This window comes from Plasmodium knowlesi, assembly GCF_000006355.2.
Source record: "Plasmodium knowlesi strain H genome assembly, chromosome: 14".
NCBI classification, from domain to species: Eukaryota; Apicomplexa; class Aconoidasida; order Haemosporida; family Plasmodiidae; genus Plasmodium; species Plasmodium knowlesi.
In genome coordinates, this window is record NC_011915.2 from 3032254 (window position 1) to 3048893 (window position 16640).

At 40.0% G+C, this 16640-nt stretch overlaps 6 protein-coding genes across 6 annotated transcripts; 3 read left to right on the forward strand and 3 right to left on the reverse strand.

Moving 5' to 3' along the window:
* Positions 1 to 281: 281 nt before the first annotated feature.
* PKNH_1468800 (conserved protein, unknown function) lies at positions 282 to 1895 on the forward strand (the record flags this gene model as incomplete). Its single annotated transcript, XM_002262527.1, has 3 exons — positions 282 to 347; positions 618 to 1643; positions 1815 to 1895. 3 exons carry the CDS (start codon positions 282 to 284, stop codon positions 1893 to 1895), a joined length of 1173 nt encoding a protein of 390 aa, XP_002262563.1.
* A 717-nt stretch (positions 1896 to 2612) lies between these two features.
* Positions 2613 to 3254, forward strand: PKNH_1468900 (conserved Plasmodium protein, unknown function; the record flags this gene model as incomplete). The annotated part of the gene is made up of 2 exons (XM_002262528.2): positions 2613 to 3061; positions 3170 to 3254. 2 exons carry the CDS (start codon positions 2613 to 2615, stop codon positions 3252 to 3254), a joined length of 534 nt encoding a protein of 177 aa, XP_002262564.2.
* Positions 3255 to 5951: 2697 nt separating this feature from the next.
* Positions 5952 to 9350, forward strand: PKNH_1469000 (protein phosphatase PPM4, putative; the record flags this gene model as incomplete). Its single annotated transcript, XM_002262529.2, has 2 exons — positions 5952 to 9191; positions 9321 to 9350. 2 exons carry the CDS (start codon positions 5952 to 5954, stop codon positions 9348 to 9350), a joined length of 3270 nt encoding a protein of 1089 aa, XP_002262565.2.
* A 666-nt stretch (positions 9351 to 10016) lies between these two features.
* PKNH_1469100 (conserved Plasmodium protein, unknown function) lies at positions 10017 to 10439 on the reverse strand (the record flags this gene model as incomplete). The annotated part of the gene is made up of 1 exon (XM_002262530.1): positions 10017 to 10439. The coding sequence occupies one exon, from the start codon at positions 10437 to 10439 to the stop codon at positions 10017 to 10019; it is 423 nt and encodes a 140-aa protein (XP_002262566.1).
* A 667-nt stretch (positions 10440 to 11106) lies between these two features.
* On the reverse strand, positions 11107 to 12543 carry PKNH_1469200 (cutA-like protein; the record flags this gene model as incomplete). Its single annotated transcript, XM_002262531.1, has 5 exons — positions 11107 to 11172; positions 11561 to 11593; positions 11718 to 11816; positions 11952 to 12044; positions 12316 to 12543. 5 exons carry the CDS (start codon positions 12541 to 12543, stop codon positions 11107 to 11109), a joined length of 519 nt encoding a protein of 172 aa, XP_002262567.1.
* A 542-nt stretch (positions 12544 to 13085) lies between these two features.
* On the reverse strand, positions 13086 to 15623 carry PKNH_1469300 (leucine-rich repeat protein; the record flags this gene model as incomplete). The annotated part of the gene is made up of 3 exons (XM_002262532.2): positions 13086 to 13120; positions 13387 to 15100; positions 15297 to 15623. 3 exons carry the CDS (start codon positions 15621 to 15623, stop codon positions 13086 to 13088), a joined length of 2076 nt encoding a protein of 691 aa, XP_002262568.2.
* Positions 15624 to 16640: the final 1017 nt, after the last annotated feature.

Below are 16640 nucleotides of genomic sequence, written 5' to 3' on the forward strand. Positions count from 1 at the left end.
TTGGAACAGAGCAAGTTCATATCGTTGTTTCTTCAGGGAGGGTCCAGGATAAGGCTACTCTGACTGCGTTTTGTTTGGAGAGTGCACATTTCTTTAATACGCCCAAGCAGTTTTCTCCCTTTTTGTGGGAATTTCTTTTTAAGCACAATTACAGGTGCAGCCGTCTCGTCGGATTGACAGTAGAAGAAGGCACGCACATTGGAAGTGAATAGGTCCATCATCTTCGCAAAATAAAATTCCTAACCGCGCTGTTTCTCTTATCCCTCCTGTGCAAATTCACCATGGAGTATAAAAAAACGAAGAGGACAAACCAGTACATCTTTGAAGGGAGCAGACACCAGGCTAAGGTAAGAGGACGTGCACTCAACATATGCTCCGGGATGCTTAGCCCCATCCGTGCAGAATTATATGGCTGTTGGAAATGGATGATGAAATGTATTTCCAAGATTTCTCCGCTTTTACGTTGTCACTTGCGTGCTTTCTTCATCTTCATCTTCATAATCACAATCGTTACCATTTTATGTTTGCTCCTTTTCAAAACCACACCAACACAACCACAACACAACCACACCAACACACCCACCAACACACCCACCAACACACCCACACCCGCGCAGAGACAGAAGATAAACGTGAACGCAGAATGCAAGGGGATCCTCATTTCCACGCTGAGCCCCAAACGAACGAATGTAGGCATAAAGGAATTTTTGAATTTTCTGAAGATTCACTTTCCCAATGAGGCAGATGAATCGTCAGTGAAACAGGGACCGAACAAGGAGGAACCGCAAAAGGAGGAGGAGAAGAAGAACAAGCCGAACGGAGAGCAAGCAGAACCAGAAGGAGAAGTAGAAGGAGAAGTAGAAGGAGAAGTAGAAGGAGGCCGCATGGAAAAACAACTCAATGAAGAAATTAAGAAGGAAAACATGGAGTACAATCGATTTGCCCCGCTTAGAAATATAGTAAAAAATTTTACCTTCATAAAATTTAACAACATAACGGAGAAAAACCCATCTGACATAGTTCAGGAAATCTTCATCTTAGCTCACAACAAAAAAGAAAAGTATATCCTTCGACATCTCTGTAAAATTATTCCACTGGACTGCATTTGCAAGCCACATTTGTCTCCTTTCATAAAGGCCATTTTGCCAGTTCTGAAGGAGAACTTTCCCGAAGGGACGTGCGTGAAGGAGAATTTCACCGTTGGTCATTTGTCGAAGCTGATGAACGTGTCGGCGGAGGAGGGTGATCAGAAGGAGGGTGATAAGAAGGAAGGTGATAAGAAGGAAGGTGATCAGAAGGAGGGTGATCAGAAGGAAGGTGATAAGAAGGAAGATGATAAGAAGGAAGGTGATCAGAAGGAGGGTGATCAGAAGGAGGGTGAGAAGGGGGAGGATAATAAGAAGGAACATGATAAGAAGGAAGACCAGAAGGTGGAGGAAAAAAAAACTAAGGAAGACACAACATCAAGTGAAGACAAAAACGCCCCTACAAAAAAGGCTTCGTGGGCCCTCATTTACAAATGTTCGAACACGAAAACTTTGATGAAAAGAGACGTGTTGACTGTTCTAGACAATTGCATTGGAAACAACTATTCTGTTAATTTGAGTAACCCTGACCTAGCCGTGGTGGTTTACGTGACAGAGGTTCGTTTTGCATGTTTGAGAGAGTGGTGATCATGTGCGTAGTTTTACTTCTATTAAAGTGTCAATTCATGTTACCACAGCTGCTTCGGTAGTTCCTCTTTTGATATGCCTCCCACCTTTCTGTGGACAGCCATCACTGCATAACTGATTTTTCCTCCCTTACCTTTGTAGATTATGTGCGGAATTAGCATCGTCAAAGGCTACGAAAAGACGAGGAAGTTTAACATCGCGGCATTTAACGAAGATTCCTGAGTAGACACTCCTTCCCAATGTATATATGTCTACATTACCTACACACGGATGAGCATAATAAGCACCCATGTGGAAGAAGGATATCTTTGAGCGAGCTTTCAACACATAGCATTCTTCCAAAAGAGAAGAAAATGCTGTAAATTAAATACACCGTTCATCTTTGTAAAATCCAAATTTGAATTTTAATTTTCCCCATTCAGTTTAGTATGCCTTTTAATGCCCTTTCTAAACATACTAGCCATTTCACCATTTTTGTGAGTTTTTTTTTCTTCCTTTTTTTTGGAGTTTTTTTTTTTTTTACCACATGAACATTTTGAATCTCTTCAATTGCAAAAGCGGGATGCTTTCACCTGCCCATAAAATGCTTTTTTTTTTTTTTTTTTTTTTTTTTTCTCATTTTTTTTAACCCCCCCCCTGTTGACTATTTCGATAATTTCGTAGAAGTTTATATATAAGTATGCGGACATGCGATGGTACGAAAAATTAATATCGCGACGTGGAATGATTTTATCCACGGCGTCGTTATGTGAACTCCCTTTTAATTGATGAATGATGTAGAGAAGGGTTGATGGGGCTTGGCAACTTGGCTCTCCACTGTCACAAAATGTGTGTGTGTGTGTGTTTGCGTGCGTGTGCAAAATTTAAACCCATTTAAAAGTTGCTCGGACGGAATAGCTACAGGGCCATTTAGGGTCTTCTCCAAGCAGGTGAGCCAAAATGGATGTAGAACAGAAACTACTGAAATCGTTTAAGGAGATAAGGAAAAAAAGTGTAAAGGATCAAGGGAAGCAGAAACAGAACGTCATTTCCGATTTTCCAAAGTGGGAAGACAATTTCTCATGCGATGAGTACTCAGTCAGTGATGTGGTACGTCGTGCCAGAAAGGAGGGAGAAGAAGGTAACACAAGTAAGTATAAAGATGTCTTTAACACTTTTGAAAATGACATAAACTACTACTTAGGGGAATATGTTGAAGAAATTGTATGCTCTTCCGTCATGGGTAGGAAGGATAAGAGCTTCCCTCGATGGGAGGACGAAAGGTTGAGAAAACCGTCGGATGTAATTTTTCAGCATTTGATCTATGGCAGTTTGTTGGGTGAAAAATTGAGGCGTTATGAATGCAGCTCTAGGTACTTCAAATCCACTCTGGTGGAGGATACATCCGAGTAAGTTCGTGAAATGAGTCATTGTACGGTTAAATGTTTATTTGGGTGCGCCCGATTAGTGCCTTCTCATTCACATGTGTGCGTGCCCCCCCTCGGGGGTGAACTCAGCTTTTCAGATAATTCCAGCCGTTCGAATGATACCCGAAAAGAGAAACAGCCCCCCGTGAGGGACATAACACATGAGGTGAAGTAATGAAAACAGAGGTAGCAGGAGGTGAAGGAACATAAAAAAATATATATATGAAAAAAAAAAAAAAAAAACAGATGCAAAAAAGAATTTTATTCTTCAAAAAATTATCATACATTTTTCGTCTGGGATGAGTACCTCCTTCAAGTTTAAATGATGCATTTTCGTATCCTCTCATTTCTTTATTTCTTATAAAAAGTGTTAACAAGCTTTTTAGCGATTAGTTCAAAGTTTGTAAGACGTGTCTTTCTTAAATCGTTTCACATGTTCATTGAGGAGATTTAGAGGATGAACCTTGATGTGTCCTTTTATATACACTTTTATCAGTCTGGTTTGCCAAGCAACAATCATTTGTTTATTCAGCTAGCTAAAATGTGTAACCATTTTTTTTTTTTTTTTTTTTTTTCTCCGTGTGTTTGCCTGAACAGTTCAGGGGAATTGGACACCGGTCACAAATGGCAACTCGATGAGGCATATCCAAAGGACCATTTTGATATTACCCTTAATATGCGGAATTTCTCACATTTACGATTATGCCGAAGGGGATGTGGCAAAATGACGTATTGTTCACCCACCGTGGGGTGTTAAACCTAGAAAAGGAATAACAGCGAAATGGGCTAGGATATGCATATTCCCTGATAAATAATTTTATAAAATAATTTCTCCGCTGTGGGATGTGATATTTATTTTCTTTCATTTCGCACTTCCCCTTGGGGTGAAAAAAAAATATTTCCTACTTGCTACTTTTTTATGGGCGAACATAAATTAAGACAAATCGGTCTAGGAACCCATGTCCTTTTCATTAACCCATAACACACATCGATACGCGAACGGGTAGGGAATAAAAAAAAAAAAAAAAAAAAAAAATTGATTCGTTGCTGAATTGATTTAGTGTCCCACCTTTGAGGCAGATACCAACCTGGTATTCCTTTTGTATATATAACGTATATAAAATAATTGTGGATGTGCCCCTTTTTAAGTCGCCACACCCTTGATGGGAAAGTTTTTCGTAAGGACGCCTACGCATTTTCGTTTTATCTGCGCAGTTTTTAATATGTACCTACAGAATTGCTGCTTATCTGACCACCTCTCCGTATATCCAGAAAAAGGAGAGAAAAAAAAAAAAAAAAAAGAACGTGCATACGGTTTGTCTATACCAAATGGATACACATGCACGCTACAATGGCACGAATTAGTCGTTTTACACAAAGGGTTATTTCAAAGTAGGACAAAAAAAGAAAAGGAGAAAAGGCAAAATTGGGGATAACCCTACGAACTCACATAACCACATTTACCCTTCTAACATAGAGAAAAAGAATGTAAAGAAGAAAAAAGTTTTTCTTTTGTTAACAAAATTTCCTCCCTTGAGAAAGGTACGTCGTTTCGCGAAATTAATGATGAGGAACCAGGGGGACTTTATAATTTTATTTTTTTTCTCCTCAAGAATACTTTTGCACAGTTATATTGAAAAGGACAAAAGGACGATGGGAAGGATAATTAGAAATGAAGCCTACTCTACGTAAAATACGGGATAACATTTCCAAGCGGATAAGCTTAATTTTCTACTTTCCCTTTTGGAAGCTATAAATGTTTAATAATTTGTTTTCCTCATTTATGGGTTGTTACGCCTATTGGGGGAAAGTGCCATGCGAGTACCATGTATGTTCACAGCATACATGAATACACCATCCATCCGTACGTGGGTGAACATGTGTATATGTTGAGGGTGGAGGTACGCACACAAAGTACACCTCGGGAGCGCATTGCGTCAGAGTAAGTATGGAGTAAGAACTCCTAGTAACAGAGTTTCATTCACCTGAACTTTTGCTCATTTTTTTATTACCCCTGTCGGAGGCCAATGAGTGTCCCCTTTGCGTGCAGTTATCCTTTATATGTGTACATGTACATCGCTATGGTCGTTTTCCGCGAAAGGCAGTTTCGCCCACTTGTATGCTTAGCCGTTTTTTTTTTATATGCCAATCTGTTTCTCCACTTACCGGCGTATCCGCTTGCTCTGTTTACCTTTTTCAACGTGTAGTTATGGGGCACTCGCGTCCTTGCGCTAATGGCTTCATTTATTAATCCCACTTGCACGTTTCGCTCGCCTTCAATTGTTCGCATACGAACGTCGGAAGGTACAAGCATGGATATATACTTTTCTCTTTTTTTTATAAAATCCTGGTCGAAAGAAAAAATTACCTTTCCCCAAGTTCATTGCATTTTTTTTTTTTTTTTTTTTTTTTTTTTTTTTTTTTTCCCTCCTCCCCTTTTTTTTATATTTATTTACCGCATTGTTAATCATCCTTTTTTTTTTTTTTTTTTTAAATTATTATTACGATGTAGAAGGTGATGAGGTTATGTCAATCTGCAACAAATTGTAAATAGTTGGACGAGTTTCAATTCACTGTGATGTACTTTTTTTTTTTTCTCCCTCACTCTTTTTTCCTTTAGGAGGGAAGTGGATTTGCTCCAATTTTGGTAGACGCGTCCTACGCGTAATAGGTGAGTAGTTCCCACTCGTTGTCAGATGTATTTTCTTTGAGGTGTCTGTGGTAGTGCACTGATGTGGATAAAGTGTGTTGTATGAACCGGTAGGCAGATTCCAAGCGTAGCAGTAGTATTCAAAAATTCGTGCCACTTGCACATTGTTGTAGAAAAGTGAAAAGTGAAAAGTGAAAAGCGAAAGAAGAGAATGCTCGAATAATGATAACGAGGGATAAGGATGAAAGGGAACTGGAAGATGAGGGGGGTGATAGTTCGTTTGGCCGGGATAGAGAAGCTCAGGTAAATGACCTGAGCGACGATAGCGGTAGCTCCGGGGTGGAAGTTCAGATGGTACTACCTGGAGGGGATATGGCTTACGGGAAAATCAGAGAGGAGGATAAGGTTGAAGCAATTCGGAAAGGGAATGAATCATCCCTGATAATGAACGTTGAAAATTACACAGAAAAAGATGAGCATCATGGACAAGGAGTATTCACTGAGAACCCATTCGAAGAAATCACTCCTGTTCAGGGTGTGAATAAGGCTCATGTGAAGAACGAACAAATGGACAACATCAATTTTAAGGCTAGAAAGGTGGTAGAGGGTGGGCAAGAGAAAGAACTAGCGGAGGGGGCGTACAGGTATGTAAGTGATGAGAGTGGCACCAGAGGAAGGGGAAAAAATGGGGGTCTCAATGGTGGTGGAGTAATTAATCGAAGCAGCGACCCCCATGATGGAGTACCTGAAGACATAATCATACTACGAGATGACGAAGTTGCGTACAGCCAAGGGAGGAGAACAAATTTCTCAGGTGAAGGATTATACACATACGAAGATAAAGAACGGAAGAATAACCACATGATGGAAAAGGGTTACAACAGAATGATTAAGAACAACCCTATAGACAACATGATACAGAAAAATTTTAATAATACAAAGTACGACTCATCCAATGATTGCACTGTTATCGCAGCTCCAGACTTTACAGGGTTGGACAGTGGTGCGCAGCATAGCTATAGCCATAAGAGAAGTACGCCTCTGTTTGACGACGTGAGTGTGAAGAAGGAAAAAAAAAAAAAAATAATAAATTCAGGTAAAGGAACAATTACGAATGAACTGGAAGATGCTCAGTGTGAAGTGTTCAGAGGTAAGGGGGGTGACGAAGCGAAAGTGGTAATGAAGAATGAGCCTAGAGGACGGGACGAGCCGAATAGGAAGGATGAAAAAGTGGAAACCACAACTACTTCCGAACTGACGAGGGGATTTTCCAGGAAAGATAACTTTCACTTGTACTGCAAAAATCACAATAAAATTTTCGGAAATGCAGAAGATGGGGATTTGTCTAAATGTGAAAATGGAGGAATGATGAGCTCCATACGGGAGGCTCCTTCGGGCAACATAGGCAATAGCGACATGCACAGGGATCGCATCGAACCGCTTAACAGTAGTACCCTGGTGAAGCAAGAAAATGAAAAAAAGAATTGGAAGAACCAATTGAATGAAATATCAAACATAATTTATGACAAAGCAGGGGAGGATAATCACATGGATGAAAAAAAAAAGGAAGTAAGAATCAACAATGGAAAAAGAAAAATAATATACCCTTCAATTTATGAGGATGACAAGGAAGAATGGTTTCTAGCGAACGACCATGATGAGTGGCTCGTGCACAAATTGTGTGACTGGCTTTACAACGTTAAGGACAAGCTGTACTTTAACATAAAAACGCAAGAGATTTACTATGTGAAGGATAGATCTTTTCTAAAGTTTGAGAATTCCTTCGACGAAAGTAGAGAGGCCAGTTTGAGTCGAATGGACAGTCAAAAGAAAAATGGAGACGAAAATCGACGTGAGAGTTTGAGTCAAAAAGTGCACGAGAACAGATTCTCCTACGAATTGGATTCTGATGATCCATTGATGAATAAAACAGGGGAAAGGACCAACGCAGATGGAAGAAATATGTTTGAAAATATGGGTGACATGGTCAGTGATCACAGAGTTCGCGCAAAACCCTGTGTACATATTGAATACAGCGGGAGTAGGGGAAGCAACTCCAGTAGGGTGATTAGTCGAAGTAGTAGCGGGGATGGAGGTATGGAGGGAGATTCAGTTAGCTACATTTTGAGGAGTGACAGAACGGAAAAGAGAAATGGTGTCATCGCAAGCGACAGTCCATTCAGTGACAAGATGGAACTGGATAATCATTCACCGGATAGTCGCTCTCCGGATAATCGATCATCGTACAGTTGCTCACCGGATAGTCGCTCACCGGATAGTCGCTCACCGGATAATCGCTCACCGGATAATCATTCATCTGATAATCATTCATCTGATAATCGCTCCCCGGATAATCGATCACCCGACAATCAGTCGGTTGGAAGGCGTCGGTCCGGTCGGGAGAACGCCGACGTGAACGACGAAACGGTAGAAGAATTCAGCATGGTGTTGGAGGACGACTTGGTGTGCGGAACATACAGCAGAATGGGAGATCATAACAGATGCGAGAATGAAGATTTCTACGTGACAAAGGAAATTCTGGATCTGAATAATGTATCTGAAAGTGAAGGGTTATGTTTTTTTAGTGGGGTATTTGATGGGCACGGAGGATCGAACTGTGCAAGGTATGTAATGAACCATTTGAAGACGAACTTGATAGCAAAGTTCAGACAATCGTTTTTAATAACGTGTAAGAAGCAGTGCAAAGATAAAGAATCTAAACTTAATGACCTCAGCGTTGAGATAAGGGCATTGTATGATAGCTGCATTAAGGGGTTCGACATGACGGATAAGAATTACATAGAGTTGTCAAAGAAGTATGATTATAAGGATGGTTCTACAGCGTGTGTGGTTTTAATTTACGGACCAGATGATGATGGATCACTAAAAGTGTTGTGTGCAAACTGTGGAGATTCAGGTGCACTCATATGTCATGATAGAAAACCAGTAAAACTCTCACTAAGGCATAAACCCGACTTGCAAGAAGAACGGGTGAGGATACTGAAATGTGGAGGCATCATAGCCAACATTAATGGGATCAATAGAATCATTACTAAACATAAGGTGAAAGGGCAGACTGGTCGAGAGAAAACCTTTTTGGCCTTGTCCACCTCTAGATCTTTTGGAGACATTTCATACAAAGTGCCTAGAAAAATTGTTTTGTGCAAACCTTTTATCAGTGTTTACACCATCGACTTTGACATGGATTCATTTTTGGTTCTGGCCACTGATGGAATATTAAATGTCCTGACGGACAAGGAAATCATTGATATCGTTTGGAGGAATATCCACAGGAAACCGGAAGAAGCTGCGGAAGAGGTGGTCCACGAGGCCTCCAGACGTGACTCCACGGACGACAAGACTTGCACCGTCATTTTCTTTTACTGGAGGAAGGACATCTTTCGCGGCGAGTCGGAGGAGGCTTCTTTGGAAGCACCTCCACGTGAGGAGCCCCCCGGCGAGGTGAGTGCAACACATGCGTCATGGACCGTTTCCCCTGTGTATCTTCCCTTTTCTCTCGTCGTCCATTTGTCCACATTTTAACAATTGCTTTTTTCTCCTTTTTTCCATTTTTACGTCCCATCCCTGCAGGACATCAACATGTTTTCCGAAGTTTTCTAACCGACGTTGAATTAACATGGGTGAATTTTTAAGGGGGACATCTCCGGGAGATCCTCCCTATGTAAATCTTCCCCAGCCATCAATGCCATTTGGCTGGCAAGCAGCTCTTACGCCATTTTGATTCCCATCCTTCAATACGCGAAATTTGTTTTAATTGCTCCTTTTTTTTATGTACCTATTTATCACCATCGTAGTGTGCTACTTATTGAAGTTTTTTTTTTTTTTTTTTTTTTTTTTTTTTTTTTTTTTTTTTTAATAAAATGGCTAGTTGAAAAAAAAAAAAAAAAAAATTTACAAAGCCAAACTTAACAGTGTTTTGTTTTGGCGTTGCCCATTGGCTACCCAATTTTGTGCGTTATTTTTTTTTTTTTATAATTACCATGACACTTGATGCAGGACGATTGAATTTCGACTTCGTCCAAAGTTTCTTTCCTCCAACGCAGACACACATATACATGTAAACAAGTACCCCCTGTTTTATTAAACGCTTTGTTAGCTGTGTGTCGTAGTGTCTAACTTAGCGGCAGTGAATTTGGGTGGCTCTCTTCAGTCGGTACTGCTGATCTTGGTGGTTTCCTTGACCAATCACTTGCCCGACAGTTCCTTGACCAATCACTTCTCCGACAGTTCCTTGACCAATCACTTCTCCGACAGTTCCTTGACCAATCACTTCTCCGACAGTTCCTTGAGCTTCTGGAGTTGTGTGAGAACATAATTTTTGAGAAGGGGTTTGTGAAAAGTTACGAGGGCGCCTCCCTTAATGTAGGAATAATTTTGTATGTTCTTAATTAACTGTGCAATTTTTTCATCCTGCTCGGTTTGCTCGTAGCCAAAAATTTTGCTATCTTTTAATTTTACCAACCTCTGATATAAGTCATTATTGGTATCCTTAAATCCGAAGGTAATTTCGTGTTGACTCTGTTGTACGTACAGGAAGGACGACTTATTGTCTGGATTTAAAATAATATTTTCGTGCAGCTCTCCACACTTATAATCTTTGTTTAACATTTTGTAAAAATTTATCAGTGACTGTCTATTTTTTAAGTCAAACGAGGCGAATTTCAGTACTTCATTTTGGACCTTTTTCATCGTGTCCGTAAAAATCGTTTGCCTTTTTCGCGTACCCTCTCTTCTCTGCTGTTGCACCTGAGAACGACTGTGTGTCCTTACCGGCGTGTCACTTAACTTGCACAGATCCTTTATTCGGTATATATAGCCACCTATATACACATGTTAATTCCTTGCGCGCGCGTAAAGGTGCGCTCTTACTGGGCGATCGCGATGACGGTGAAGCTGTGCACATAATGACCGCTTAGTACACAGTTACGCCTAATGCGAATGATCACAAGAATGCTCACAAAAATGGTACCAAATGTGATTACTCCCTTTTTTAAAATCGTTCATGTGGCAAAAAAGGAACTGTTTTGGGAGGTGATGAAAATTTTGAAGTAAAAAAAAAAAAAAAAAAATACACTTTTTAAATCGCTCCTTGGAAAATGCCGCCAAAAAAAATGGAATAAGGAAAAAGAAGAAAAAAAAAAAAAAAAAAAAGAAGAAACGCGCTAAGATGAAGAAAAGAAATGTAAAGAAGAACAAAAAGTTGAAAAACATCTCTTGTCATATATTAACAAACAACAAATTGTTCGTCACGTTTATGAGGAGAAAAAAAAAAAAAAAAAAAAAAAAAAAAAAGGGAGATGGGAAACAGAAGACGACGTAGAAACAATTTTTAATCTCCTCCGGATGATATTTTTGACTAGGTATTTTTCTTGTCCCCCTCGGAGGGTGATTTAACCGATTTCGATATCCAATCTAAGTAATCCTGAATGGAAAAAAGGGGAATATTCGATTGGTAAAAATATATGGATGAAACATTCCTCCTTTGGATGTCTTATCTTCTCATATGGGGAAGGAAGGAGGAGGCCAGAGAAGGTGAGGTGTAACGTTTTTACATACATAGAGGTGTGTTGGAATATGTAGGGACACATAGACTTATGCAGGGGTATATGAATATGAATATGTATATATATATTTTTTTTTTTTTTTTTTCCTTTTCTTTCTTTATGTGTATTTTCTGAGGAATCACTTCCAAGCGGCGTTTTCGTTCATGTGCATGGAGGTACGGCAAATGCACATATATGCGAGAATGGGTACACGACGCACACATGCGTACACGTGGTGCTTATCTGCATCAGCTACTCCAAACCAACCTTGCTTCCTTGGTGTATTGGGACGGAAATGACCTGAACGGGGAAAGGGGAAATCAATAGGGGACAATGTGAAAAAGGTATATAACAAATGGAAAAGAGAAATGTGGAAATAGCAAATGGGTGGATAGGCATACGAACGCATCGCCTATTGACTCACCTCTGGCACTTCGTACGGATGGTTTGCTTTCACAGCGTCTACAATTTTGGAAAATAAATTCTTCTTCGTTTTGATCATCATCAGAACTTCATTATCACGCTGCGCGGCGAATCATGTGAGAATGTATAGAGTGTGAAGAGGGGAAGGGGGAGAGAGAGGATGCATAACCATGCACGTGTAGACATATACATAAGAAACAATTAATGCACAAACATGCGCATTCGGTGACAGTACAGCTATCTCGCCCTTCCAATGATATAGACTGAGGACACCCGGGATGATGTTCACGCAACTGGCTAGCTTATCTTCCAGTAACACATTTGAAATCTACAAAAGTTGAAAAATCGTGTCGTGAAAACCCGCTCAGCGCACATGGGGCATATGTTTGCACCTCCACCTTTTAACACATTGTGTGTAGATTGCGTGAGGGGACTGGACATGTGGAGCGAATGTACAGGAGGAAGGAATCTTCAGGGAAGCATTGACTTTCCACTTTTTTTTTTTTTGTTTTTTTTTTTTTTTTCCCATTTCCATTCGCTTTCATCTTTATCTGCGATATTCTTTTCCCCATATTAGTACTGCCTCCTTAACGACCCACCTTCTCCGCGACATCTGTTCCAGGGGCGGTAACATACACAGCTATGAAGTCTGTGGATTCTTCCATTTTGGATCCGAAGAAGGATCTGGCACAAGATGAATTCCTTCTGCCTCGTCCGAGGAAAACTTTATTTAATAGGCCTTGCTTTGTACTGTTATTTACAAAAAGAGAATGCAGAAGTTTATTGTGACACCGCTTCGTTGTGGCCGCAGCTAGCGAAATGAGCATGGTCAGGAATGTCACTGCGCGCATGAATGGTCCGATTAGCGTAGGGGGAAAGAACCGTGTACACCGTGGGGAGCAAGATTTACAAACGTAGTACTTGGGGTGGGGACACACACACACACATACTCGCCTACACGATAGAAACGTTACATTCATATATGTGTATGCACTATGTGTGCATTCTGAAGAGGGCAACGGCAAGTCAACACGTTTTCGCGAGATTCATGAGGATAGTTTTCATAATGCCCCTATTTGACCATATGTTGCATAGGCAGAAAAGAAGGAAGGTTTCACCCCTTTGTAAAGCTGCCGTAGGTGTTTCAAAACGTTGCACAAAGTGATCGCAATTTAGCTCGGCATATTTTGTTAGTGTTCCTTGTCAAGAGAAGAAATGGTCGAAAGAAAAATGATACAATTATATGTAACCTTTTTACACCCTTTTCGAATTTTAAAAGTTTATATTTTTTTTTTTTTTTTTTTTTTTTGTGCCGAATGAGGTGTGGGGAGGGGTTCCGCTACGCTGCTTCGTCCGATCCTTGGTCGGGCTAGTCGCCCTGTTTGTAGTTCCACCATTCTGACTCTGAAGGAGGAAAGAAAGGTAGGGATGTGTTTACCAAATAAATGGGTTAAGAAATTCTCTACCGGGGACGCAATTGGGGGCGGGAGGTTGCGTCGCGCTGCCATTTCCGTCCATTCCTTGTAGGCACATTTGGGTCATATACGAGGGCAGAAATGCAGACGTAGATATGAACATGTGTACATATATGTATATGCATATTCCCCTCCATTGTTTTTTTTTTTTTTTTTTTTTTTTTTTTTTTTTTTATTATCTCTCCTTTCTGTAACCTATGCTATCCCCATCGGTGTTATCCTCCGAGTCGTTGAGGGGAATGAGTGTGGGCGCAACCCCGCGGACGGTGAGTGGCAAATGCTCAAAATGGAAGTTGTCATTTTTTTCGAATTTGCTTTTTTTTTCTGTAATCAGTGAGGCAAATGCCTGATGTGTAGCGTCCATTAGGTCGCTAGCGGATGATGAAACATCCAAAAACTCTAACGGACAATAGGGCATATTGAAAGAATTAATGAGGAGAGTCAACCCTTGCGTATTAATGGGGCACCCAGAAATATTCAGGTATTTGAGGCCTTTAAAACAGTTGAGTGAAAATGAATCACAGGAATGGTAAAAGTCGTCGTTTTTGTTATATATTAAGTTTCTCCTTTTTTCTTGCAAGAACAACAATTTGGACGTTTCGGTTGCCCTGTTCAGAGATGGAATACCGATGCAGGAAAAGAAATTATGTTGTTCGTTGTGTCGGTTCGTGATGAGCTCCTTCAATTTGTTTATCATTTGGGAGTGGTCATTTTTGAAATTCGTTTTTTTTGCTTTGGCTAAATGGACAGGGACTGAGCTGTCTTCACTCGAATTGGACGTTGATTTTTGTGAGTCAATTTCTGGAAATTCTTCCCACGCATGCAGGTGTCCAGAGGGAAGTGTATGAGCGTGGTGTAGTTCATCTTGACCGCTTAAATCATCTTTGATGCCCACTTGTTCCGTACGAAGCGTAAGCTCCATGGTCGAGGAGGTTTCTCCGCTCTGCAGTTGCGCCTTCAACTTAATTGATCTCTCTACAATTTTACACTGCATGGTCAGCGCATCCGCAAGGTAAGCACAAGAAAAATCCGTCAAGTCATTATTCGACAGGGAAAGTTCTGTAATGCTTATGTTGGATGACAAAGTGTCGTAACAAAAGTGTTTCAAACTTCCATCCGTAATTCTGTTATTTGATAAGTTAATCATTTTTAATGTCTCATTATTTTTTAACGCTTCGCTAAGCTCGTTCATATTGGAAATTTGATTATTCGAAAAATCAATCGCTGTAATGTTGTTTTTATTTTTTTTTAAAAATTCACAGAAGAATGAAAATCCATGGTCATTAACTCTATTGTTCGCAAATGACAAAATGGACAAATTGGGCGCTTCATTCAGTTGGTTAACCATATGTTTAAGTAGTTCATTTCCATCTACCTGTTTATTTGTTCCATTTTTATCAAAGCATATGTTCGATAAATGTAATTCTTTTAAGTTTAACTGGGATTTAAATAAAATTTCCATGTGCTTAGAGAATAATGAGGAACCAATGCCATTTTCAGACAGATTTAAACTCTGTATGTGTGTGCACTTTTCGAAAAAGTTGGATAAATTGGAATCACTCAATTGACTATTCTTTATGTATAATTTGATTTTCTCATTATTATCTTTACTGATAATTTGACTTAATTTTAACAGAACAGAGGGACCCAAATAATTGTCGGATAAATCCAGTTCACGTATATTTGTGTGCATATTTTTTATCGCATTTTTTGCCTGACTGTTCAGGTGAAAATTAGTGTCTATATGTTTTTCCCCTGGGGAGAATCCTCTTTTGGAGGTAAACTTTGGGGAGAAAAATTCCTCTATAATTTCATTGGCGCCGTCGGAATTGATCAGATTGTTTGATAGATTTAGGGAGACCAGTTTGGGCAGGTACTTGAGGCACTTGGCCAGGATTTTTGCGCTATCCTTCGGGGGGTGGATGTTGAGGGGGGGGGGTATTGTGTGTGCAAAGTGGGTAACGACTTTGTTGCTTTTTCGATGCATTGTTTGAGCGTTTTTTTGATGCAAATTTTTGGGCGCTCTTTTTTTTTTTTTTTTTTTTTTTTTTTGCCGTCTGGCAGCCTTATGACTGCTGCCACGTGTATGCGTAGCTTGTTCTAACATTTGTCAAGTCGTTGCTCGATAAATTAAGCGTAACCAAGTTGCTGCTTCTCAACAAGCAAGGGATGAGGATGGACATACCCCAGTCGGAGATTTTTAAACTTCCGAGTTGTACTTCCTTAACAGGGTAAGAGTGTGCGGTCTCCTCGGGCAAGCTGGTAGCCGAGTCGTACGTTAGACAACCCGGCGGCTTACCCCCCAGGGCATTCGTCTCTCCTTCCCACTTGTATACATTCATGTTCGAAACGAAGTCCGCAATGTCGTCCTCGTTTATGATCGGACTCGTGGCGTACATAACATTGTCTCTTATCTTTATTTTGTGCGACATGGTGATTAGGTGTGTATTTGAAGGAGTGGCTTCTCCTTGTTGGGGTGATTAGAAAAAGGCACGAAGGAGAGACAGATAGAGGGAGACAACCGATGAGTGCTCGCCTCGTGGGTGGGTTAACCGGGGAGTTATTTATATGCACGGGTGGGGAACAAAGAATGTACAGGCACATGAGTATATGGAAAGGGATACATTTTGAGTGCTCACTACATCGAGTTTTAGTTACACTGTTGCCCAAAAAAAAAAAGTTAGAAGGCACGCAGAGTGGGATACAAAATTTTCTGTGCGGAGACTCCAAGAGTGGAAGAAAAAAAAAAAAAAAAAAGTAATAAAGGAAAAAAACAAAAAAAAAATAAAATAAAATAAAATGCTCCAATTTACTCACAACATTTTTGTTTCCAATTAATAGAATTAAAACACTTTCACAAAGAAATCACTTTTGTTTGTTACTAACAACTGGCACATGCACGGATGTACGGTGGCTTACTAATTTTTTTTTTTTTTTCTTTTTTATATCCCAAAAAAGTATGCATTAGGTGCTGAAAAAAAAAAAAAAAAAAAAGGAAAAAGATGTGCCTCTTTGCGAAAGTTCATCCGCCAGGGGAAAAAAGCATATAAGTCACTATTTTCGAAATAATTTTTCTTGATCCATTGAAAATTGTAAAGGTGTAGTATCCTGGGTTTGCAGGGAAGTGGGTTGACCCTTGAGTCAATCTGAACTTCGTCTGCCTGGATAACGAACTTCCAATTTCTGTTGTATACGCCCTTTTTGCTTTACAACCCCTAGAGGAGTATTTTCCATTCGATGTTTACTTATGCGTGTAACTATTGATGTCTTTTTTCAATGTAACCATCTTTTAGAAGGTAATAAATAGGTGGAGCTTTCTCCTCCGCACAAGGTGTCATGAATGACCCTGTGAACATTTCCACCTGTGTTGTACGCCTAACTTTTTCGCGCAATGAAAATGTTTACGATTGCATGGGAGTATAAAGACCACGTTTGGGTTATCAACCACT